At 41.0% G+C, this 25,936-nt stretch overlaps 1 protein-coding gene across 3 annotated transcripts in view; it reads right to left on the bottom strand.

Annotated features, from left to right (window-relative positions):
- Positions 1-25,936, bottom strand: part of LOC147111942 (neurobeachin-like) — a 1,011,877-nt gene that overhangs the window by 508,149 nt on the left and 477,792 nt on the right. For all 3 annotated transcript variants that reach the window (XM_085999351.1, XM_085999350.1, XM_085999349.1), the window contains one exon: positions 14,603-15,041. In XM_085999351.1, coding sequence (XP_085855477.1) covers positions 14,603-15,041 — 439 coding nt within the window. The remainder of the gene's footprint in view (positions 1-14,602; positions 15,042-25,936) is intronic.

Raw genomic sequence — 25,936 nt, 5'->3', positions numbered from 1 at the left:
TTGACTGGATTATCTTTGCAATTAAGATGCACGATATATGAATATACAAAAAGAGCAGAAAAGACCAGGGCCCATTAATGCTCAACCCATCTGTTAGATGGTGCAATCTCATGAGATTGGAGTGGGGCTTGAACCCACGACCTTCTAACTCAGCACCGAGTATCTTACTACTGAGCCAACATTTGCTGACACTTACAACTCCATTATATCCACAAAGTCAAGTAGATTTGTCAAGCAAGATCTACCACCATTAAAGCCATGATGACTACTTCATCCAAAATATTTTAATCTGGGAAAAATATTTGCTTTCATTGACATTATGTATAATATAATTGGAAAGGGCATTTTCAAGCCACTGGTTTAAAATTGATCAGTATTGAATCAAATTAATACAATAGCAAAATACTGCAGATGCTGGAATCCAAAATAAAAACAGAAAATGCTGGAAATACTCAGGTCAGGCAGCATCTGTGGAGAGAGTAACAGAGTTAATGTTTCAGAACTGGAAAAAGTTAGAGATGTAACAGATTTTATGCAGGTCCAGAGGCAGGGAAAGGGGGGAGGGGAGGAAAGAACAAAAGGGACAGTCTGTGATAGGGTGGAAGGCAGGAGTGATTAAATGCTGCAAATGGGAATGGCAGAATCATCAACAGCTGCCATCTGAAAAAATAGGGGTAGAGGTTATGGTCTGAAATTGTTGAACTCGATGTCGGGTCTAGAATGCTGTAAAGTGCTGTTCCTCGAACTTACGTTGAGCTTCATTGGAACAGTGTAAGAGGCCGAGGGCAGAGAGGTTAGAGTGGGAGTGGAGCAGAGAATTAAAGTGAAGCTCGGAGTCACCCTTACAGACTGAACGGAGGTGTTCCGCAAAGCGGTCACCCAACCTGATTTTGGTCTCCCCAATGAATCAAATTACTTCGTAGTTAATCATACTATCTTCAAATTAGAAAAATTGAAGCTGAGTACAATCATAAGCAATATAATGTTTGCCTGTGTTGTCTAAGCTGAATTTCTAGGCGGTTAAATTCAGTGTTTTTTCTCAACAATAGTCTAATAGTCTGAAACCAGGCTGGTTACCATAGATATGGATTGTTAATTAGTAAACAAAGATAGAGTTGTTATGTACAATCTCAAGTATATCAAGGCACTGCAAGATGGCTCCCTTGTGACATCTGAGAGGCCTAGCTCATTCCATTCCATTCAAATAGCTGGGGGATTAGCTAAAACAGACACGTGGGAGAAGCCTGTTACCACGTCAAAAGATAGGTATTCCACTCAGGATGGTGACTTTAACTCATGCCTCAGTGAGCTAAACCTTCCATCTCACAAACTTAAGCTAGGTGACAGGGAAGCATTTTTCTCTCTCTATCTCGCACAGCAGCTGTAGGGCCATAAGGAAATTTAATGTTCTCACTACGAAACCTCTACACTGTTCATTCATGTATTTTATGTAAAATCAACCAGTTATTGGTGTGAACTTGTTACTCAGCTCGATAGAGAGCTGCCTTCTTTGTCATGGACTTCTTTGTCTCTAAGATTGTCTCCATTCAGCTGCCTCGTCCTCTCCCCTTTCTTCCCCTAGCCCACCAGGCCAAACTTTCTCTAAGGCTCCCCACTGCCCTAGCCCTAGCCCTAAACTCGCATCTTTTCTCCAGTTTCTCTCCGATCTCCCCTCATGACCTCTCTGCGCTCATCTGGTCCGTGAGACCTACTTCCTGCTCCTTCGACCCACCAAACTGCTGACCTCCCAGCTTCCTTTTCTGGCTCCCATGTTAGCGGTTCTCTCTCCTCAGGTACTGTCCCCCTCTCCTTCAAATCTGCCGTCATCACCCCCTCCTCAAAAAAACAACCCTTGACACCTCCGTCCTCGCAAATTACCGCCCCATCTCCAACCTCCCTTTCCTCTCCAAAGTCCTTGAACATGTTGTCGCCTCCCAAATCCGTGCCCATCTTTGCCGCAACTCCACGTTTGAATCCCTCCAATCAGGTTTCTGCCCCGTCACAGTACCGAAACAGCTCTCATCAAAATCACAAATGACATTCTTTGTGACTGTGACAAGGATCTATCCTTGGCCCCCTCCTTGGCGACATCATCCGAAAACACAGCATCAGTTTCCACAAGTACACTGACAACACCCAGCGCTACCTCACCACCACTTCTCTTGACCCCTACACGGTCTCTACATTGTCAGACTGCTTGCCAGACATCCAGTTCTGGATGAGCAGAAATTTTCTCCAATTAAATATTGGGAAGACCGAAGCCATTGTTTTCAGTCCCCACAAGTTCCCTAGCCACTGACTTCATCTTTCTCCCTAACATCTGTCTGAGGCTGAACCACACTATTCACAACCTTGGTGTCATATTTGACCCTGAAACGAGCTTCCGAACACACATCCGCAGCATAACTAAGACTGCCTATTTCCACCTCCATAACATCACCCTTCTCCGCCCTTGCCTCAGCGCATCTGCTGCTGAATCCCTCATCCGTTCCTTTGTTACCTCTAGACTTGACTATTCCAACGCACTCCTGGCTGGCCTCCCACGTTCTGCCCTACATAAACTTGAGGTCATTCAAAACTCGGCTGCCCATGTCCTAACTTGCACCAAGTCCCGTTCACCCATCACCCCTGTGCTCGCTGACCTACATTGGCTCCTGGTTAAGCAACGCCTCGATTTCAAAATTCTCATCCTTGTTTTCAAATCCCTCCACGGCCTCGCCCCTATCTCTGTAATCTCTTCCAGCTCCACAACCCCCCTCCCCCAAACTGAGGTATCTGCGCTCCTCTAATTCTGCCCTCTTGAGCATCCCTGATTATAATCGCTCAACTATTGGTGGCTGTGCCTTCGGTTGCCTAGGCCCTAAGCTCTGGAATTTCCTCCCTAAATCTCTCCACCTCTCTACCAGTCTTCCCTCCTTTAAGACGCTCCTTAAAACCTATGTCTTTGACCAAGCTTTTGGTCATCTGCCCTAATTTTTCCTTATGTGGCTCGGTGTCAAATGTTTTGTCCTATAATACTTCTGCGAAGCGCCTTGGGAAGTTTTACTACATTAAAAGGTGCTATATAAATGCAATTTGTTGTTGTTGCCTTCTGTAAAGGGAGGAGGTACACAAGACAGCATGTGCAACATTGCAGTAGCTGGTATCAAAGACATTTTCGATTGGTGTGGCAGTTTTTCCGTGGACTGGAAGCAACTGTCTTTCTTTTGAAAGAAAGTGTAACATAAAAAAATGCATATGTGGCATGAAGTGTGGTTATGTTTTAAAGGACTTGAATCTACAAAAAAATCATGCAACTTATGAGTGAATTGCAAGTCTTAGCTAGTGAGCTAACAATGGTTCTATGTGATACTATTATATTCAAAACTCTAAGTGTTGTGAATTGACTATTTTTTCATCCAACTGCTCATAAGAACATAAGAACATAAGAAATAGGAGCAGGAGTAGGCCAATCGGCCCCTCGAGCCTGCTCCGCCATTCAATAAGATCATGGCTGATCTGATCCTAACCGCCAATCCACTATCACAGAACCATCTCCTGAATCTAACAGAATTAGACACACGAAATAGGAGCAGGATCAGGCTACACGGCCCCTGGGCCCGCTCCGCTACCCACAGGGCCATGACCGATCCGAACCTAGACTCATGTCCAAATTCCTGCCCGCTCCCCGTAACCCTTAATTCCCTTTACTTCTAGGAAACTGTCTATTTCTGTTTTAAATTTATGTAATGATGTAGCTTCTACAGCTTTTTGGGGCAGCATATTCCATGGACCTACCACCCTCTGAGTGAAGTAGTTCCTCCTCATCTCAGTTTTGAAAGAGCAGCCCCTTATTCTAAGACAATGCCCCCTAGTTCTAGTTTCACCCATCATCGGGAACATCCTCCCCGCATCCACCCGATCCAACCCCTTCACAATCTTATATGTTTCAATAAGATCGCCTCTCATTCTTCTGAACTCCAATGAGTAGAGTCCCAATCTACTCAACCTCTCCTCATATGTCCATCCCCTCATCCCCGGGATTAACCGAGTGAACCTTCTTTGTACTGACTCGAGAGCAAGTATGTCCTTTCTTAAGTATGGACACCAAAACTGTATGCAGTATTCCAGGTGCGGTCTCACCAATACCTTGTACTACTGAAGCAATACCTCCCTATTTTTATATTCTGTCCCCCTAGCAATGAAAGCCAACATTCCATTGGCCTTCTTAATCACTTGCTGCACCTGCATACTAACCTTTTGAGTTTCGTGCACCAGGACCCCCAGATCCCTTTGTACTTCAGTACTTTCCAGTTTCTTGCCATTAAGATAATAACTTGCTCTACGATTTTTCCTGCCAAAGTGTATAACCTCACACTTTCCAGTATTGTATTCCATCTGCCAAATCTCTGCCCACTTACTTAGCCTGTCTATGTCCCCTTGCAGGTTTTTTATGTCCTCCTCACTCACTACTTTCCCTCCCATCTTAGTATCATCTGCAAACTTTGATATGTTACACTCGGTCCCCTCCTCCAAATCGTTAATATAGATTGTAAAGAGTTGGGGACCCAGCACTGACCCCTGCGGAACACCACTAGTTACTGATTGCCAGTCTGAGAATGAACCATTTATCCCAACTCTCTGCCTTCTGTTAGATAGCCAATCCTCTATCCATGCCAGAATATTACCCCCAATCCCGTGATTTTTTATCTTAAGCAATAATCTTGTGTGGCACCTTGTCAAATGCCTTTTGGAAGTCTAAATACACTGGCCTAGAAATTCAGTTGGCGCCGCGCCAGGGCTTTAGCGCCGGAAAGTTAGCGCCGGCGCTAAGTCCCCCTGCGCGCGCCAAAAATTCAGTAGCGCTGCGCCCAAACGGCTGCCGGCGCTACTGAAGGGTGTTTGCGCCTGAAAATGGGCGCTACCTGCCGCTTTGCGGCGCTATTCCGGCGCTGCGGCGCCCGATGCGGTGCGGCAGGCTCGGGAAGTGCAGGCCTCCTCCTTCAGTTAAGGAGGAGCTGCCTGCACCCGCCCGCTGGCCGGTAAACTCATCAGAAAAATGAGCCCGGCACCGCGGGGGGGGGGGGGGTGGAGGAGTCCGGGGAGGGAGGTGCGGGCAGGCGGCCGGCGGGAAAGCGGCCGGCCGCTGCGCGACCTTAAGGCGCAGGCGCTAACTGATGTAAGACTCTGTTGCCAGAGTCTTAGTTGCGGCTGCCACGGGCGAGGCGGCCGCAACTGAATTTCGGCGCTGGGGCCCGTCGGCATGGCAACCGGGATGCTGCGCACACCGATGACGTCATCGGTGCCGGCGCAGCGCAACCGGTCTACCGCCGATTCTAGGGCCCCAGGGAATTTCTAAACTGGCCATAACTCCGGCGCTAGGCCCTCTAGCGCCTCAAATGCGGCGCTAAGGCTACTCAATTTCTAGGCCACTATGTCCACTGGTTCCCCCTTATCCACCCTATATGTTACTTCCTCAAAGAACTCCAGCAAATTTGTCAAACATGACTTCCCCTTCATAAAACCATGCTGACTTTGTCCTATTAAATTATGATTATCCAAATGTCCTGTTACTGTCTCCTTAATTATGGACTCCAAAATTTTACCTACCACAGATGTTAGGCTAACCAGTCTGTAGTTTCCAGCCTTCTGTCTACTGCCCTTTTTAAATAAGGGTGTTACATTAGCAGTTTTCCAGTCTGCCGGGACCTTTGCCGAGTCCAGGGAGCTTTGGAAAATTATTACCAATGCATCCACAATCCCTACTGCCACTTCCCTCAAGACCCTAGGATGTAAGCCATCAGGTCCAGGTGATTTATCCGCCTTGAGTCCCATTATTTTACCGAGTACCATTTCCTTAGTGATTTTGATCGTGTTTAGCTCCTCCCCCGCCTTTAGCCCCCTGTTTGTCCAGTGTTGGGATATTCTTAGTGTCTTCTACCCCAGTCTGTCAAATTAGGTAACCACACCTCCCCCCCCTGACCCTGAACACGGGGGCCCCACAAGGATGTGTGCTGAGCCCCCTCCTCTACTCCCTCTTCACCCACGACTGTGTGGCTGTTAATGGTTCCAACACCATCATCAAGTTTGCAGATGACACCACGGTAGTAGGCCAGATCACCAACAACGATGAGTCAGCCTACAGGGAGGAGGTCCAGCATCTCGTGAAGTGGTGCGCCGACAACAACCTGGCCCTTAACACCAAGAAAACAAAGGAAATAATCGTGGACTTCAGGAAGTCCAAAGGCGGAAGTCACACCCCCATCCACATCAATGGGGCGGAGGTGGAAAGGGTGGCCAGCTTTAAGTTCCTCGGAGTCCACATCACGGAAGACCTCTCCTGGTCCCTCAACACCTCCTCTCTGGTGAAGAAGGCCCAGCAGCGCCTATATTTCTTGAGGAGGCTGAAGGGATGTAATCTGTCACCCCCGATCCTCTCTAACTTCTACCGCTGCACTATAGAGAGCATCCTGACAAACTGTATCACGGTATGGTACGGCAGCTGTAGCTCCCATGACCGGAAAGCCCTGCAGCGGGTAGTCAAAACTGCCCAACGCATTACCGGCACCCGGCTACCGACCATAGAACATATATATCAGAAACGCTGCCTACGGAGGGCACGGTCCATCATCAAAGACCCTACCCACCCCAGCCACAGTCTGTTCGCCCTCCTACCATCTGGAAGACGCTACAGATGCATTCGCACCCGACCAGATTTAGGAACAGCTTCTTTCCCAGGGCTGTCATCCTACTGAACTCCACAAATAAACACTAAAGCCTGCACATCTGCCGATGCACTTTATTATGGTCATATTTATGCTAATATATATGTACAAATGTATGTTGAAATGTTTAAGTGTCCTAATCCAAATTGTACACTCTCGGGAGCCGCAAGCCTACATTTCGTTGTACTGCACTTGTGCACTAACAATGACAATAAAAAGTTGATTTGATTTGATTTGAAAATATTCATTCAGTGTTTTTGCCATCTCCATATTTCCCACCATTAATTTCCCGGTCTCATCCTCTAAGGGACCAGCATTTACTTTAGCCACCCTTTTTCTTTTTATATAACTATAAAAACTCTTACTATCTGTTTTTATATTTTTTGCTAATTTACTTTCATAATCTATCTTCCCTTTCTTAATCAATCTTTTTGTTATTTTTTGCTGTCTTTTAAAGTTTTCCCAATCCTCTATCCTCCCACTAGATTTGGCTACCTTATATGCCCTTGTTTTTAGTCGAATACTATCCTTAATTTCTTTACTTAGCCACGGATGGCTGTCTTTTCTTTTACACCCTTTTCTTCTCAGTGGAATATATATTTTTTGGAAGTTGTAAAATAACTCCTTAAATATGTACACCACTGATCATGTATCGTCTTACCCTTTAATCTATTTTCCCAATCCACTCTACTCAATTCCGCTCTCATACCTTCATATTCTCCTTTATTCAAGCTTAGCACGCTTGTTTGAGATCCAACCTTCTCACCCTCTAATTGAATATGGAATTCGCTGCAGAGTGGCTGCCACAATGTCAGTTGCATGAAATATAATTGTGAAAAAAAAACAAAGGTTTGCAAGTATGAGAAATACTTCTCTGAATAAAATGAAAATGTTCTGTCATAAATATGTTCCTGTTTTTTCTGTCCAAGCATGATTCCGCCTGATCCAGAAGTGATTTAATTGTATGCCGCTGATTCACTAGTCATGGCAAATGGGTCCCCAGCCTTATCCTCCCCCTTTCCCCTCACTCGAGTTAGATCAAATAAAATGGAAAATTAGGTGAAATACAAGTTGAAAACATTCAGATTTTAGGGATTTGCTTTCTGGACTAAACTATTTGCTACTAGAAGTGAGAATTTTCAGGAGTTACCTGTCAAGGAATCAAAGGTGGGTTTATATTTAAAATAGATGCTAGCTGGTGCCATCCCCATAGTGTAATTTATAGCTTGATGGTTGGATTTAAAAACTAATGCTTAACAGCTATCATTTTGTCATGGTTAGTTGTTTTAATTTCCTTTTAAATTTCTTGCAGATGTAGTCCTGCTGCCCTGGCCATAATCCTGACCATTATCTGCAGTAACTTGGAGAGCTAGCTTTTACCTATATTGTAGCAGGGATAGGATTAGTTTATATTGGGTTTACCTCAACCAACAGTTAGACAGAACCATAAACTGGGAGCAGCAGTGATGAGCCATTATTAGCCTTTAGTAACCAGCCCACATTTCAATCAAACTCCATTTAGTATTGCGAGATAAAGGGAAATACACAGTTGGTGGTATTGTTGCTCTATTGCTATTACCCAAACATCAGTTACACTAATCCCCATTCCTAATAGCATGAAAATTCTGCTCCATGTGTCGTGGCATTTGGGACAAGGTGGATAAGGTCTTGTTGTGCACCTCTTGCTATCAATCCCCTGATTCCAGAATGGTCCCCGTGGACTAAAAGGTAGCAAATGTAACCCCTCTATTCAAGAAAGGAGGGAGAGACAAAACAGGGAACTATAGGCAGATGCCTCCGATCGGAAAAAATCTACGAACTTACCTGTTCGCTTCGTAGGTCCCGAGACTTCCGATCCTGGGCCTCTACTCTACGAAATGCGCAGAGGCCCAGGTATTCCAGGGGCGCATGTGGTTCGCAAGCGTCCCTGGGATCACGTGGGCCATGGGGAACCAATCAAAGAAGGGAATCCCCCTTCACACTTTTGACAGGTCCGTATGGACAGATCTGTCAAAAGTATTAATGGGGATCACTTAAAAAAGTTAAACATTAAATACATTTTTTTTAAAATCACATTTAAAATTAGTTAAAATTACATTAAATTAAATATTTTAAACAAAAATTTAATTTTTTGGAAAGTATAATTAAAGTTTTTGACGGGGGCTAAAAATAAACTTACCTTTTTTTAAAGTACTGTATTTTTAAATTATAAATGAGTTGGAAATGTAAAAAAAAATTTTTTTTTAAACTCTTGTGTTGGTAAAAGCAGGCCTTACACATGCTTTTACCAGAAGTAAGATTTTTAAAGGTTTTCAGCGGGCGGAAGTTGTGCAGAAAGCGCAACTCCCTGCCCGCGGAGGCCCTTTTCCCGGCAGGCGGATGATCTGTCAAGAGAATTCTTTTAGCGCATGCGCTTTGCATGCCTAAACTCGGCACTTGCGAGGCTCCTACAGGTGTGTACACACCTCGTACATAGAATCATAGAAAGTTACAGCACGGAAGGAGGCCATTTCGGCCCATCGTGTCCGTGCTGGCCAACAAAGAACTATCCAGCCTAATCCCACTTCCCAGCTCTTGGTCCGTAGCCCTGCAGGTTAGAGCATCCCATTGCACATCCAAGTACTTTATAAATGTGGTTAGGGTTCCTGCCTCTACCACCCTTTCAAGCAGTGAGTTCCAGAACCCAACAACCCTCTGGGTGAAGAAATTTGCCCTCAAATCCCCTCTAAACCTTTCACCAATTACTTTAACTCTGTGCCCCCTGGTTTTTGACCCCTCTGCTAAGGGAAATAGGTCCTTTCTATCCACTTTATCAATGCCCCTCATAATTTTATACATCTCAATAAGGTCTCCCCTCAGCCTCCTCTGTTCCAAGGAAAACAGACCCAGCCTATCCAGTCTTTCCTCGTAGCCAAGATTCTCTACTCCCGGCAACATCCTTGTAAATCTCCTCTGTACCCTCTCCAGTGCAATCACATCTTTCCTGTAATGTGGTGAGCAGAACTGCACGCAGTACTCCAGCTGAGGCCTAACTAATATTTTATACAGTTGAAGCATAACCCCCCTGCTCTTGTATGCTATGCCACGGCTAATAAAGGCAAGCATTCATGTGCCTTCTTAACCACCTTATCTACCTGGCCTGCTACCTTCAGGGATCTGTGGACATGCACTCCAAGGTCCCTTTGTTCCTCTATACTACTCAGTGTCCTACCATTTAATGTGTATTCCCTTTCCTTGTTAGCCCTCCCCAAATGCATTACCTCATACTTCTCCAGATTGAATTCCATTTGCCACTGTTCTGCTCACCTGACCAACTTATTGATATCTTCCTGCAGTCTACAGCTTCCTTCTTCAGTATCAACCACACAGCCGATTTTAGTATCATCTGCAAACTTCTTAATCATACCCCCTATATTCAAGTCTAGGTCATTGATATACACCACAAAAAGCAAGGGACCCAGTACTGAGCCCTGTGAAACTCCACTGGAAAAAGCCTTCCAGTCACAAAAACACCCATCAACCATTACCCTCTGCTTCCTGTCTCCGAACCAGTTTTGAATCCAACTTGAAACTTTGCCCTGGATCCCATGGGCTTTTAACTTCGTGACCAGTCTGCCATGTGGAACCTTATCAAAAGCCTTGCTAAAGTCCATATACACTACATCAAATGCACTACCCTCATCTACTCTCCTTGTTACCTCCTCAAAAAATTCAATCAAGTTTGTCAGACACGACCTTCCCTTAACAAATCTGCGCTAACTATCCTTGATTAATCCATGTCTTTCTAAATGAAGATTTATCTTGACTTCAGAATTTGTTCCAATAATTTTTCCACCACCGAGGTTAGGCTGACTGGCCTGTAATTACTCGGTCTATCCTTTTCTCCCTTTTTAAACAAGGGTACCACATTAGCAGTCCTCCAGTCCTCCGGCACCACACCTGAAGCCAGAGAGGATTGAAAAATGATGGTCAGGGCCTCTGCTATTTCATCTTTTGCTTCGCTTAACAGCCTGGGATACATTTCATCCGGACCTGGGGATTTATCCACTTTTAAAGCTGCTAAACCCCTTAATACATCCTCTCTCACTATGTTTATTTCATCTAATATTTCACTCCTCCCCCGATAGCAATGCCTGCTTCGCCCCTCTCCTTTGTGAAAACAGATGCAAAGTATTCATTAAGAATCCTACTGACATCTCCCGCCTCCACACTCAGATTACCCTCATGATCTCTAATAGGCCCTACCCTTTCTTTAGTTATCCTCTTGCTCTAAATATATTGATAAAACATCTTTGGGTTTTCCTTGATTTTACTTGCCAAGAATTTTTCATGCTCTCTCTTTGCTTTCCTAATATCCTTTTTAATTGCACCCCTGCACTTTCTGCACTCCTCCAAAGATTCTGGAGTATTTAGCCCTCGGTATCTGTCATACGCCTCCTTTTTTTTCTTCACCCATACGCACCCATGGGGGTCGGAAAATCCGGCCCAATATGATTAGGCAGAGTCAACATGGTTTTATGAAAGGGAAATCGTGTTTGACAAATTTATTGGAGTTTTTTGAGGGTATAACGAGCAGGGTAGATAAGGAGGAACCAGTGGATGTAGTTTATTTGGATTTTCAAAAGGCGCCACACAAGAGGTTGTTACACATGATTAGGGCTCATGGGATTGGGGACAATATATTAGCATGGATTGAGGATTGGTTAACGGATAGAGAGTAGGAATAAACGGGTCATTTTCGGGTTGGCAGGTCGTTAACTAGTGGGGTGCGGCAAGGATCAGTGCTTGGGCCTCAGCTATTTACAATCTATATCAATGACTTAGATAAGCGGTCCGAGTGTAATGTATCCAAGCTTGCTGATAATACACAGCTAGGTGGACTGTGACCTGGGATGGTAGGAATGACGGATAAAGAGAGATTGGGTCGATTGGGCTTGTATTCGCTAGAGTTTAGAAGAATGAGATGGGATCTCATTGAAACTTATAAAATTCTAACAGGACTAGACAGACTAGATGCAGGAAGGATGTTCCCGATGGCGGGGGTGTCCAGAACCAGGGGTCACAGTCTAAGGATAAGGGGTAAGCCATTTAGGACAGAGATGAGGAGGAATTTCTTCACCCAGAGAGTGGTGAACCTATGGAATTCTCTACCACAGAAGGCAGTTGAGGCCAATTCATTAAATATATTCAAGAAGGAGTTAGATATATTTCTTGAGGCTAAAGGGATCAAGGGATATGGGGAGAAGGCAGGGACAGGGTACTGAATTTGGATGATCAGCCATGATCGCATTAAATGGCGGAACAGGCTCAAGGGGCCGAATGGCCTACTCCTGCTCCTATCTTCTATGTTTCTATGAAAGTAAGCTGTGAGGAGGACGCAAAGAGGCTGCAAAGGGATATAGATAGATTAAGTGAGTGCGTAAGAAGGTGGCAGATGGAGTATAATGTGGGGAAATGTGAAATTATCCACTTTGGTAGGAAGAAGAGCAGAATATTTTTTAAACGGTGAGACTCTAGTAAATGTTGGTATTCAGAGGGATTTGGTTGTCCTTGTACACAAATCACATGCAGGTACAGCAAGCAATTAGGAAAGTAAATGGTATGTGAGCCTTTACTGCAAAGGGGTTGAAGTACAAGTGTAAGGAAGTCTTGCTGCAATTGTATAGGGCACTGGCAAGACCACACCTGAAGTACTGTGTACACTTTTGGTTTCCTTACCGCTTAGAGGGGTGCCACAAAGGTTCTCTAGATTGATTCCTGGGATGAGAGGGCTGTCCTATGAGGAGAGGGCTTGACAGAGTAGATGCTGAGAGGATGTTTCCCTGGAACTAGGTGGAGAGTCTAGAAGTAGGAGACACAGTCTCGGGATAAGGGGTCGGCCATTTAGGACTGAGATGAGGAGAAAATTCTTCACTCCGAGGGTTGTGAATCTTTGAAATTCTCTACCCCAGAGGGCAGTGGATTTTCAGTCATTGATTATATTCAAGACTGAGCGGGATAGTTTTTCGAACACTAAGGGAATCAAGGGATATGGAGATAGGACAGGAAAGTGGAGTTGAGGTAGATCATCAGTCATGATCTTATTGAATGACGGAGGATGCTCGAGGGGCCATATGGCCTACTCCTGCTCCTATTTCTTATGTTCTTATCAATGAGCACTAATGCTAGCAAAAGTAAATGAGTACAAACCCCTTTTGCCTACTGTGCTAAATGAATATGGATAACATATGTGGGTAATACAGAGATCAACAAAAATGTTTAAGGTCGTGGAAAGGACTGAAAAAGGATGGAAAATTAAGTGCTCTCCTACACGTGTCTTTAAAGAAACTTAATAACTTACAAAAGCATTCAGTCGGTGTGCCTTAGTATGTTTTATGAAGGATGACGAACAGAGATGTGCACTAACTACACTGCAGCACATGTTCCTCCACACAATAGATAGCAATTTCAACAATTTACACAAAAGCTAAGGACTTCACCTTGGGAAGGGAGGTAAAAATCATCTTTCTCTCTTACATGCAACTCTTAGCAGTCAGTTTAAAATGGCATTGGAAAAGGCCTCAGTATAACTCTACCATTTTCACTACATTGCGCATGGTAGTGAAGGGGACTAATATCAGAAGAAAAAAAAAGAACATTTTACTTTCAGAATATATTTCAGTATATTTAGCTTTACACACTCCCAAATCATGAATAATTCAGGAATCTATTACTTTGTAAATCTTGCAGTCCTGACACAAACTGGAAAGTGGCTGGAGTAAGGTACTCAAAGAATATCATGTTAGCAGCACAATACACAGAATGATTCCCTGAAAGATGCTCGAGTTAAAATGGTGGATCTACACCCTTATGTGGGGGGAAAAGCTCCATGTCTCTGGTTCCATTTATTCCAAACATATAGCAATTGCTGCATCAAATTGAGACTGTGAACTATGTATGAGATTTCCTTTAAAATGATTACAGTATCTACTTTGGAGTCTGGGAGTTTTATTATTATTGGAATGCTTCTTTAAACTATTTGCCTCTATTGCAATGCATTTGTAATTGCATCATAATTTATGTTAGCAATTTAGTAAAAAGCAACTTTACATTTTTAATTCAGAAAATGAACAATTTTCAACTAACGGCATCTACTTATTTAAAACTAAAGATAAACTGAAAATCATCTGGAAGATTGTCTAACAAATAAAAAAAGAGTAGACTGCACATTTGTAACCAAATTAAAGCATGGTTGATAGGCGCACAAAATTACAATAAAGTGTGTTTTCTAAAGATTTTTTTTTAATTATTAAAAGTACCATCATGGGAATTTGGACCTTCATTGACTAGAAATCTGTTTAGACTGTTCATAATATAATTACATCTTCCTAAAGACAGATGAGGCAGTAGGAACCTAATATATTTAAAACTAATTGAAAAATTCAGTTGACCAGAAGCACAAGAGAGTGGGGTCTCTTAAAGGCCGATCAAAGCTTCAGACTTTGAAGTGAAATTTTTGATGTTGTCACTCTCAATCGCCTGAATGCCTGACAGACAAACAGATCCTTCTGTCTTTCTGGCAGTTCATTTCACTGGCAGGTGGCAAACAATTAGACACACCAATTTGTGCCTCGTGATGACATTAAACCATGAAACAAAGTTGTATGTGGAGCTCAGTGATTTGTGTGAAAGCATTTCAAAAATAATACACTTTGCAGTGGCAACTCATTTCAGGCTGCCACCTCCCATTATGGCTTTGAGCTGTGAAGACGACAGGCTTGGGCTATGTGATGCTGCTGTTCAATCTGCCTCTCAAACCCCTGGAGACCTCTCCCCCCTCTCACCAATATCACCTCATCACTCACATTCATAAATACTCTGGTGGGCGAATAAATTAAAACAACATCGAGGCTCTTCACCTGTCAAAGGAATGAAACTGCATTGGAAGAATAGCTTGTGCTTCTCTTTTCACAGTAGGATCAGGGTACGATACAGGTTCAGGCCCAGATTCTACACCCTCCATAGGCGCTGCAACCAGGCTTTTCAGAATCTCCTTCACATTCATGCCTTTTCCTTGGCTGACACTCGTTATAGATGAGGCCGGCTTCAGCACTTCAATTGGGCTCTCAGCTAAACTTTCTTCGGATTTCTTTACTTCGGAGGACAAGGAAGATAGGAGCTCACTCATTGCATCTGGCCCTGTGCCCGTTTCCAAATCAGAGCCATTCATGAGACTAGCTATTTGCTCCTCTCCAATGCCTGAATCAGTATGTGGAATGGAGCGTTCAACTTGTATGTCTTCAATTGGTGTTAGAATTTCTTTTTCTTTGTTGCTCTCAGGGAAAGTAACAGGGTTCTCTGCAATTAACAGACAAAATAATCAATGATCAAACTCTGGAGACTAATAAAACTGCAGTTTTCAACTTAACAGTTCAATAAGATCTCTTTTTTAATATTAAACATGGTATTCAAAGAAAAAGTAGATTTACCCAAAATAACAACAGTTTTGATACTCCAACGTAAACCAACTGCCAACAACCCACACAAAATGCAATGTTAACTTATACAAATGTGTTTTTTAGATATGGCTTTCAACTTGACATTGTTGAACAAAATGTGTAAACAGGCTTTTCTTTAGTACCATAAGTAGGCGAACTTTAACAATTAAAAAATATTCAAACAACATTAATCTCTGGATAGAATTTCCTTGTCTCAGTTCTATACAATTTTAATATCAGGCATAGACATTTGTAATTCTTGAGTACCAGATATAATGAAATCAGTACATTTGTTTACACTCCTTTTGGGATGAGACTACACATAGGTGATGGAAAAAATAGTGTTCTCCTTTAATCAGATACTAGAGGCAAAATTATTTTTTCAATTATTACTGTATTATTTATTATAAGTTGACAAGTGCTAATGTTTGACCTGATATTACAGTGATCAGGCTAATACTTTGAGTGCTGAAGTTCTTTAGCATTTTGTAGCAATTGATGAAGGTTTACTATTAATACACATATCAAGTAGAAATACTGCAACAAAGTACTTATTTACATGGCATGGTTAGATACTATTAGAAGTTATTTGTGATATTTTTAAAACAAAGCATGTCATTAACATAACAATGTTACATTTCACACATTAACATAAAATCAAATTGGATTATATATTGCTTAAAAGAAACATTTATTTAGTTCCATCTTTCTGGAACATTGTTTGTATTCACAGACTTAATTAAAAGCAAGTCCGGGATAACTACTTATAAAATAAAACCCATTTTGTATCGAGAATGTGGATGTGCGGATATGACATCACTGAAAAAGGCCAGATAATTCACGAGCGATGGTTAACCTTATATGTGGATATATTTATCACATCTCAATTTTAAGACTAATTTATGTTCATCACGTGTTGAGGTACTTTTTCTATCTTCACAGTTTCTATTACATGTGATATAAATAGTTTGGACCATAGACCCTTAAGCAATATTTTTTTTAAATGTTAACATTAGAAAGAATATTAGAAAGAGGAATGGAGAAGGCTATTATTTAAAAGCTGCAGTGTTACTTTTTTAAACTGTAAATAGTCTATGCTGTAAAGCACTTTGTCCCCATTTATTTATCATCTCCCATTAAAAAGAAGCTGCAAAAATCAAAAATATTCCAATAGGAAAAGAAATGCAAGCAGAAACTGTAAATAATTTTAAAGACACAAAGGATATAAATTTGATTCAACATGAAACTCCTTTTAAAAATTTGTTTTACAATATTATTCTACAGGAATTAAAAGAATGTCCATTTGGTAGCTATTTCAACACAAAAACCTTCAGGCTGAATATAAAAATGTATTTTTAAGAAAGATAGGTAGATGAACACAACCATTACACTCTTGTGCTTCTGGTCCTTAAAATATAATTTTTAATTCTTAAAATTGTGGACTACTGTAATTTAGCAGTTTGCAATCTCAAGCTACTGAAAGGTGAATAACATTTATAATTATTTAAAATCTTAAATGAGAGCCAGTTTATTTTCTCTTAAAAATGAATCTTGAAAAGGCTGATGACATAGACTTTACTGTACCAACAATTACAGCTATTATTTAAAAGCTGCAGTTATTTAATTTTAATTTTTTAAAAACTGTAAACAGTCTATGCTGTAAAGCACTTTTACCCATTTATTTACCATCTCCCATTAAAAAGAAAATGTAAAAGAAAAAAAGAAAGCACCTTGCATTTATATGTTGCTTTTAAAGTAGAAAAATGTCCCAAGATGCGTGGCATAACTATTAAAAAAACACGTAACATTATGGAGTAAAAGGACTACATTTCTCACACAGCTAGTTCCCAATTTCTGCTGGGATGTCAGAATAAGCTTTGAGGGATGCTTCACAATAGGTATGCTGAACATTGGTTCCAATTTCACAAAAAGTACAAAATCATTTACAGAGGAACAAGACACGAATGTCACAATTTAATTTTCTATTTTTAAAAGACAGCTAATTATAAATGTTAATTTCACAGAACAGCTCTTGCAACTTTATAAACCCAAATTTTAATAAAGTATTGATATTTAAATTTTTAGCAGTATAATTTTTTCTACATTTATTTGTTACTATTTACTTTCCTATAGGACTTTATGAAAAGGCAGAGACAAGTCTATTTTATTTTGATCTGGCTGCACGAACTCGTGTCCATACCACTCTATTTGCACACAAAAGCACCAGTGTGATGTGCAACTGTTCCACTCCAGCAATAACAATTTTAGTACATTCTAGTTTTCACGAACAGGTATTATACAAATAAGAATATAGATAATATTCATCAGATTTTCTTTAGAAAATAGAATCTGTGGAATACCAATTTTATTCACACATTGTTTCTTAAAACCTCATGATAAGGATTAAATAGGGTTTTTTATAGTACATCAACTTAAAAAAAGTTAAATACTACACATTTCAAAAGTTAAATTTAATATTTCATTTAAATTTTGATATGCTTATTTTTTTCTAACCTTGCTCAATTCTTTCCCTCTCTTCTGAAAGGAATGATTCCTGTTCGAGTACTGCTATATGGGCATTTGTCCTTCTGATGATTCTTCGGCATGTGCGAGTCTAGCCCATGTCAGCAGGCTGTTCAGCCATGAGGGCATCACAGCAGATTTGGATTCTATTCTAATCTAATCTGATAGCCAAAAGGATAGCATAAAGATGGGATCACAATTAGGACAATCCTATAGTCTATGTGGCTTAGCACTGTACCATTCTGTACACCTACCCACTGAGCCAGTCGATGTACCATATTGAATATCATTCAAATAGTGATTTAGGTAAAACAATAGAACGGACAGATTTATAGCAGACTGCAGAATTACTGAAACATTTACTGCTATGACCAGATAATGATTAGAAATGTAGAAATATTTAGTGTCAGGTCTAGTAAATTGTTCTGAATGCCACCAGTGTTTTCAATACTATCACTTAGAAGAATCTGGTATTTTGAAGATCAGCGGAAAAATTATAACTTATTTTAAGAAACTGAAATTGAGTATTGGACAAATCCACAATTTCATGATAAATATTTATATTTTACAAATACAAAATTGTAACTCACTCTGAACAGTATTTGTATTATATAATGAGTTACTCTTAGTTATTGTACTATGTTGTGTCATAATATTTGAAGCACTTGTTTAGATTTTAATGTGAAGCTTTGTGTCACTTTTTAAATCTATTAAGCCATTTAGAAGTATGAGGAGGCCAAAAGAAAATGGTAAATTAGCTTGAACAATTGATTTACTGCCAGAAAAAGTACTTTGATGGCTTGGGGACTCTGATAAAAAGTTTTAAACATTTTGTTTTGACCGCTTTATACTGAATGCAATTAGCAAACAAAACCTTTGCAATTTAAATTAGAAATCCACATTTTCATCAACTGTCACTAACAAATAGAGAGAAAAACATGGGGTCTCTCTGGTTCCCTGGTTTCATTCAAATTTTCACAAAGACTTTAGACAATGACACACAGATACATGAGGAACACTGGAAGATGACAATATAAAGTTCGAGTCTGAGATACTGCCAATTGTGTTCTTAATAAAATAAACTCCTTCCCTTCCTTTTCCACTTAAATGGGACCAAAACACTTTAGGTTTGCCAATTTTCTCCTGAATGTGTTGACTGCTGATGGGGTATAGTTGCATGAGTGCTAGGCACCCTTTGATGCCTTGTTCAAGTTGCCACTTGCCATGTGCGAACCCAGACATTGTGTTGGCAGGTTATTCAACCATTAAGGGCATCATAGACAAGCCCAATGATGTCCTCATCAAACATCCACACAAGTTCACATTAAACATGGGTCCCTGGATAGCAATTAGCGACAACAGTATAAAGTTCAATTTAATTAACTGCACTCTAAAATATGATTTCTTTGGTTGCGTTTACACTAGAACTTCAACGTCACTGCAGAATGGTTTCCACTTCACATTTTGATTCCAGTAAGAAGTGGTGCAAGACTCCCTGGAGGGGATAGTCTCACACCGCTTGGATTTCACACAATGTAGAGTGTGTTAAACCAAGTTAGAAAAGGTGCCCAGCTAGTCCATTGGACACAGACCCGCACTATCTAAATAGTTAAATGGTTAACCACTGGGAAAGGAACTCTGTTCATGTGTGTAAAGGTTTCACACTGGTATCTGCAGTGGAAATGCAGCATTATTTACCTTTATTAGCCCTAACTATTTTACCATCTGATAGATGTTACACATGGAAAGAAACAGGTCATAAAAAGTATATACTTAATCAGAAGCAGCTCAGACCACCCGCCAGCCACCCACCCCCAAAACCCCCAATATTCACTTAATAAAAAATGATCATGCATTCAGATACAAATAGGCAAATTAGTATATGTTGAGCTTCATGACTATAGCAAAATACTCCACTCTATGTTTATCCTAAAAATATGGAAGCATCTGTTGGGATCTGTGCCCGTATTTCAAACACAAAAAGATATGACCAACTTTCTTCAACTAGATATGATAGCTGTATTCCATAAGGGCACATCTTTCTTAAGTTAGCTTGTAACAAAAAAGGTTAGCTAAATACTTACAGTTACCTTAAGAGGTAACAATTAGATAACAAAATTATATTTGAACAATGGCTCAAGCATTTATGTTTACTTCATTCCATCAATCTAAAAAGGAACAGCAATAGGTACAGAAACCTAGGTTTTACTATCCGTGATCCTCTTAGTTATTAAGCTTGTAAATTTTGAACAGCTCTCATCTGTTTTGTGTAGCACTAGGTCAGGTCACCATGCAAAGACAGCCAGCACATTACCAGATCCAGTACCCTCTGACCTTAGCTGAGTCAGCTAGTTGCCAGATGCCTTTTTAATACCTTTTATCAAAGCAACTAATGAGATCACCCCTAAATTATAGAAAAATATGGACTTCAGTTCTGTCAGTGACATCAATTGTTGAGCGGTAGCCTTATTTGTTACACCCTTCCCAAAAGTCTTGTTTTGCCATGATTTATGAAGTGTGCTACAACAATTTACTGCCAGTTAAGTTCGTTAAATGCAGATACTCTCTTTTATAATGCATGTGAATTAAACCAGCATCAGTGTACACAATAGCAGGGAACATAAGGTCTTCAAATAACCACAGTTCTACAAGACTCAGTTTTGGTTGAATAGGTGAAACCACTCACTTGCATTTGGCTGCAAATTTTTTCATTCCGTCTCGATGGCTTATTTTTAAATGCAATAACATGCCCATAATCAGAACAGAATTGTGGAAGAACTACACAGAAAAGTGGTAGAGATTTCTGATAGATAGATCTAATCTAGACTTTCTTGACTAAAATAGCACAACCTCATTAAATCAAATTTAAAGATTACAAATCAATTTCCTTTGACAATACAATAAACTACACACATAAATCACACACTTTTTAGAATGCATATTCAAAACAAATGAACGCACTCCAAATATAATTTGTGTAAAGTTCTAAACTTACAACAATCCAAAGGAAAATCAAAAATACGTATTAGAAAAAAAATAATTTCAATGCAAGACAACAATAAAAGACTGACCATAAAATTGTTAAAATTTTGCCTAGTCACACAAAATAGCAATGTTATTATTAAATGACATTAAGAGGGATAATATTTTGAACAAATATTTTACTCAAATCATCCAATTTATGTAAAATTAATTTTTAAGTCACCATACTACAAAATGTTATTTCACTTAAAAAAAAATATACCTTTGAGAAGCTTTCAATAAAATATAGAGAGATCCCTGGGAAGATTTTCCTCCTGAGCAGTGTTCAGGTGGCTGAACATCCCAGCCAGCTGGCTGATAGCCCTGACAGGAGACCCGGGCCATTTTGAGGACTACGCCTCGTTAGCATATGGGCGGTGGGTAGAAAATAACGTCACGGCACAGCCTACCGCCACCAGGCCACCACAATATTAGGCCAGCCTATGGGCCCGGAAAAAAGTAAGTCCTAGGGAGGGGGTTCATTCTCTTGAGTTGCGTGGGGGGGATGCTAGTGCAACAAAGGCCCAGGTTATTTTTGTGGAGCACTCCTGTTCTTCCCAGGCCCACAAAAAAAATTAAAACATATCTTCTGGGCTCCTTTTCAGCTGGACCGGCACCTGAAACTGTGGGGAACGTGCACCAACAGACACTCGGCACAGTTCAGTCCTAAAATTGCAATCGGGGTTCTATGTAAGTCATAGGACTCCAATTTGCATATTAAAAGGGCGTACTGTCTGGCTCAGTAGGGTGCTCCTGCTGCCCATTATAGGCCCTTGGGGAACAGAGCGGTAAGTCAAATCGCACCATTTTCGGGGTGCTATCGTCCCATTTCCATCAGGCGGGAGCCCTCAAAACATCCCGTCTTCATCCTTAAAATGTAGCTACATTGAAAATCATTCCTGTTATATTGGCTTAAAGACTGGATTTTAAGCACCCTTGCTTTATAAACATTATTATTTTTCATTATGTTTAAATCAGTTAAGCAAATATATATTGAAAAAATCTGCTGCTAGCTCTGGGGGTGAAATTGTTATTTTAATTAATTTTTTAACTGGGTTAACACCTTAGCTAAAATAGCAGCCAAAGGAATGTCATACAAATGAATTAATTTTCAACAAGAAAAAGAGCACGTATGACAGATGTCAGGTTGAGAATACAAGTGAGAATCAGGCTGAATATAGAAAGTTCAGAGGGGAAATGAAAAAGAAAGTAAGAGGGGCAGAGAGAGAATATGTTTGCGTGGGTTTTCTCCGGGTGCTCCGGTTTCCTCCCACAGTCCAAAGATGTGCGGGTTAGGTTGATTGGCTATGATAAAAAATTGGTCCTTAGTGTTAGGGGGGATTAAATACGTGGGGTTACGGGGATAGGGCTTGGGTGGGATGGCTGTCAGTGTAGGGACCGGGTGCTAGGGTTTGGATGATCAGCCATGATCTCGTTGAATGGCGGAGCAGGCTTGAAGGGCCGAATGGCCGACTCCTGCTCCTATCTTCTATGTTTCTATGTTTCTATGTAGATCGGCAGCTAACATAAAAGGGAATCCAAAAATCTTCTATAGGCATATAAATAATAAATGGATAGTAAAAGGAGGGGTGGGGCCGATTAGGAATCAAAAATGAGACCTACGCATGAAGGCAGGGGGCATGGTTAAGGTACTAAACAAGTACTTTGCATCTGTCTTCACCAAGGAAGAAGATGCTGCCAAAATCGTAGTGAAAGAGACAAAAATTGATAAAGAGGAGGTACTACAAAGGCTGTCTCTACTTAAAGTTGATAAGTTACCAGGACCAGATGGGATGCATCCTAGGATGCTGATGGAGGTTAAGAAGGAAATTGCGGATGTACTGGCCATAATCTTCCAATCCTCCTTAGATACAGGGGTGGTGCCAGAGAACGTGAGAATTGCAAATGTTACACCCTTGTTCAAAAAAGGGTGTAAGGATAAACCCAGCAACTACAGGCCAGACAGTTTAACCTTGATAGTGGGGAAGATTTTAGAAACGATAATCCAGGACAAAATTAACAGTCACTTGGATAAGTGCGGATTAATTAAGGAAAGCCAGCACGGATTTATTAAAAGCAAATCATGTTTAACTAACTTGATCGAGTTTTTTGATGAGGTAACAGAGAGGGTTGATGAGGGCAATGCAGTTGACATGGTGTATATGGATTTCCAAAAGGCGTTTGATAAAGTACCACATAATAGGCTTGCCAGTAAAGTTGAAGCCCATGGAATAAAAGGGACAGAGGCAGCATGGATACGAAATTGGCTAAGTGAGAGGAAACAGAGAGTAGTGGTGAACGGTTGTTTTTCAGACTGGAGGAAGGTATATAGTGGTGTTCCCCAGGAGTTGGTACGAGGACCACTGCTTTTCTTAATATATATTAATGACTTGGACTTGGGCGTACAGGGCACAATTTCAAAATTTGCAGATGACACAAAACTTGGAGGTATAGTGAACAGTGATAGACTTCAAGAAGACATAGACAGGCTGGTGAAATGGGCAGACACGTGGCAGATGAAGCTTAACGCAGAAAAGTGCGAAGTGATACATTTTGGTAGGAAGAATGAGAGGCAATATAAACTAAAGGGTACAATCCTAAAGGGGGTGTATGTGCACAAATCGTTGGAGGTGGCGGGGCAGGTTGAGAAAGTGGTTAGAAAAGCATACGGGATCCTGGGCTTCATAAATAGAGGCATAGAGTACAAGAGCAAGGAAGTGATGATGAACCTTTATAAAACACTGGTTCGGCCTGAACTGGAGTATTGTTTCCAAGTCTGGGCACCGCACTTTAGGAAGGACGTGAAGGCATTAGAGAGGGTGCAGAAAAGATTTACGAGAATGATTCCAGGGATGAGGGACTTCAGTTATGTGGACAGACTAGAGAAGCTGGGGTTGTTCTCCTTAGAGCAGAGAAGGTTGAGAGGAGCTTTGATAGGTGTTCAAAATCATGAGGGGTCTAGACAGAGTAGATAGAGAGAAACTGTTCCCATTGGTGGAAGGATCGACAACCAGAGGGGACAGATTTAAGGTGATTAGCAAAAGAACCAAAGGCGACATGAGGAAAAACTTTTTTATGCAGCGAGTGGTTAGGATCTGGAATGCACTGCCTGAAAGGGTGGTGGAGGTAGACTCAATCGTGGCTTTCAAAAGGGAATTGGATAAGTACCTGAATGAAAAAAAATTGCAGGGCTACGGGGAAAGAGCGGGAGAGCGGGACTAGCTGAAGTGCTCTTGCAGAGAGCCAGCACAGGCTCAACAGGCCAAATGGCCTCTTTCTGTGCTGTAAACATTCTATGATTCTATGGCCATTTGGCCTATCACACCTGTGATTGTTCCACAGAAGGTCAAACTATTTTAATCACAATTACCTGTTCTTTCTTTGTTCCCTTTAATATTTTTTCTCTCCAAGTGTTTATCAAATTTTCTCAAGTGCTTTGATTGACTAAAATTCAATAACCATATGTAATGCAATCCATATTCTAATAAACTTAGCATGAAGAAATTCTCACCTCCCCCTTTATACTTTGAGAACAAATCCTGTTTATACCCCTTTATTATCGATTTACAATAATTTTTCACTAATTCCCTGCTGAAACCCTTTCATAATTTCAATTCTTCTATTAAATCCTTCTTAACCTTCGCAACTTCGCTGATACGGTGCTAGGTTGTTGGACTACCCACTTTAACAAATTCTATTCTACTGTTCATGGAGTGTTGTTCTATTCCATGTAGAGTACATTGCTCCCAGCTTTATGAATCACTTCAACAGAAACCCTGGAGAATTAAACTCAAGCACCTGAAGAGGTAATAAACTTACTAATTTTTCTTTAAAAAATGTAACCTAATCTGGGCAATAGTAGGAAATATACACTTGAAGCTGCTACAAATTATGTAAAATATTTTAATTTTTAAAACATATAAATAGGTACTGTGAATAAAAATACAGGAAACTCTCGATTTACCGGCACCTAAATAACCGGAAATCTTGGTTAACTGGCAAAATTCAGGAGTAGGTTCAGGTAAGTTTCACTTCATATTACTGGCCTTCCTTGATCTCTAACTGTGCAATCGGGTGCAGCTGCAGCTGTTGCTAAGCAACAGAGACGCTTGGATATTGTGGCCATTGTTCTGCACCTGTTGCTAAGCAACAGGGTTTGTTGCTGTATACGGAGCTCTCAGCTCTCCGTATCTTTCACTATAGCGCTCGGTTATCCGGAATTTTTGATGAACCGGCACCACGCCGGTCCCGGATAAAAAAGAGTTTCCTGTACTGTCAAAGTATTAAATTGTATTATATCACAGCACTAAAACTTCATCTGGTATTTGAGGGTGGTCCTAATAAAATAATCAACAACCACAGAATTTTCACCAAGTTTGTGTTGATCGTTACTTTAAGACTCCCAGCACTACAGTCCATATCCACACCAAAATAACTTCTCTCGTTTCTATCAATGCACTCTTAACATGCACTAATTGCTGTGCAAGAGAGGCACAGGTTGGCCTCTACCTTTCCTTACCTCATTTGCTACAGGGAAGCACTTGTCTCCCCAATGATCCAGCTGATCCTGAAAACTACCCACTTGGGGAACTGCCAGCATAAAACTGCGACTTGCAGCGATATTTCTTTCCTGTTATTTAGTGATCTATAATGTATTCTCAGCATGATAACAGATCCTTATTAGCTTTTTTAAAAACTCAACCCACACAGTGATTAAAGGTGAATATTATACCGTAAAGAATTGTAAAGCGGCAATCCAGTTATGTCCTGATGCCAAGCCAGTTTTCATAGAACATAGAAACATAGAAGATAGGAGCAGGAGTAGGCCATTCGAGCCTGCTCCGCCATTCAATACGATCATGGCTGATCATCCAAATTCAGTACCCTGTCCCTGCTTTCTCCCCATATCCCTTGGTCCCTTTAGCCTTAAGAAATATATCCAACTCCTTCTTGAATATATTTAATGAATTGGCCTCCACTGCCTTCTGTGGTAGAGAATTCCACAGGTTCACCACTCTCTGGGTGAAGAAATTCCTCATCTCAGTCCTAAATGGCTTACCCCTTATCCTTAGACTGTGACCCCTGGTTCTGGACTCCCCGACCATCGGGAACATCCTTCCTGCATCTAGTCTGTCCAATCCTGTCAGAATTTTATAAGTTTCAATGAGATCCCCTCTCATTCTTCTAAACTCCAGTGAGTATAAGCCTAAT

This window comes from Somniosus microcephalus, chromosome 10 (assembly GCF_052327205.1).
Source record: "Somniosus microcephalus isolate GS21.2 chromosome 10, FLI_Smic_1.0, whole genome shotgun sequence".
Lineage (NCBI taxonomy): Eukaryota > Metazoa > Chordata > Chondrichthyes > Squaliformes > Somniosidae > Somniosus > Somniosus microcephalus.
Note: the sequence above shows the minus strand (reverse complement) of the source record. Positions and strands in the feature narration are given on the sequence as shown.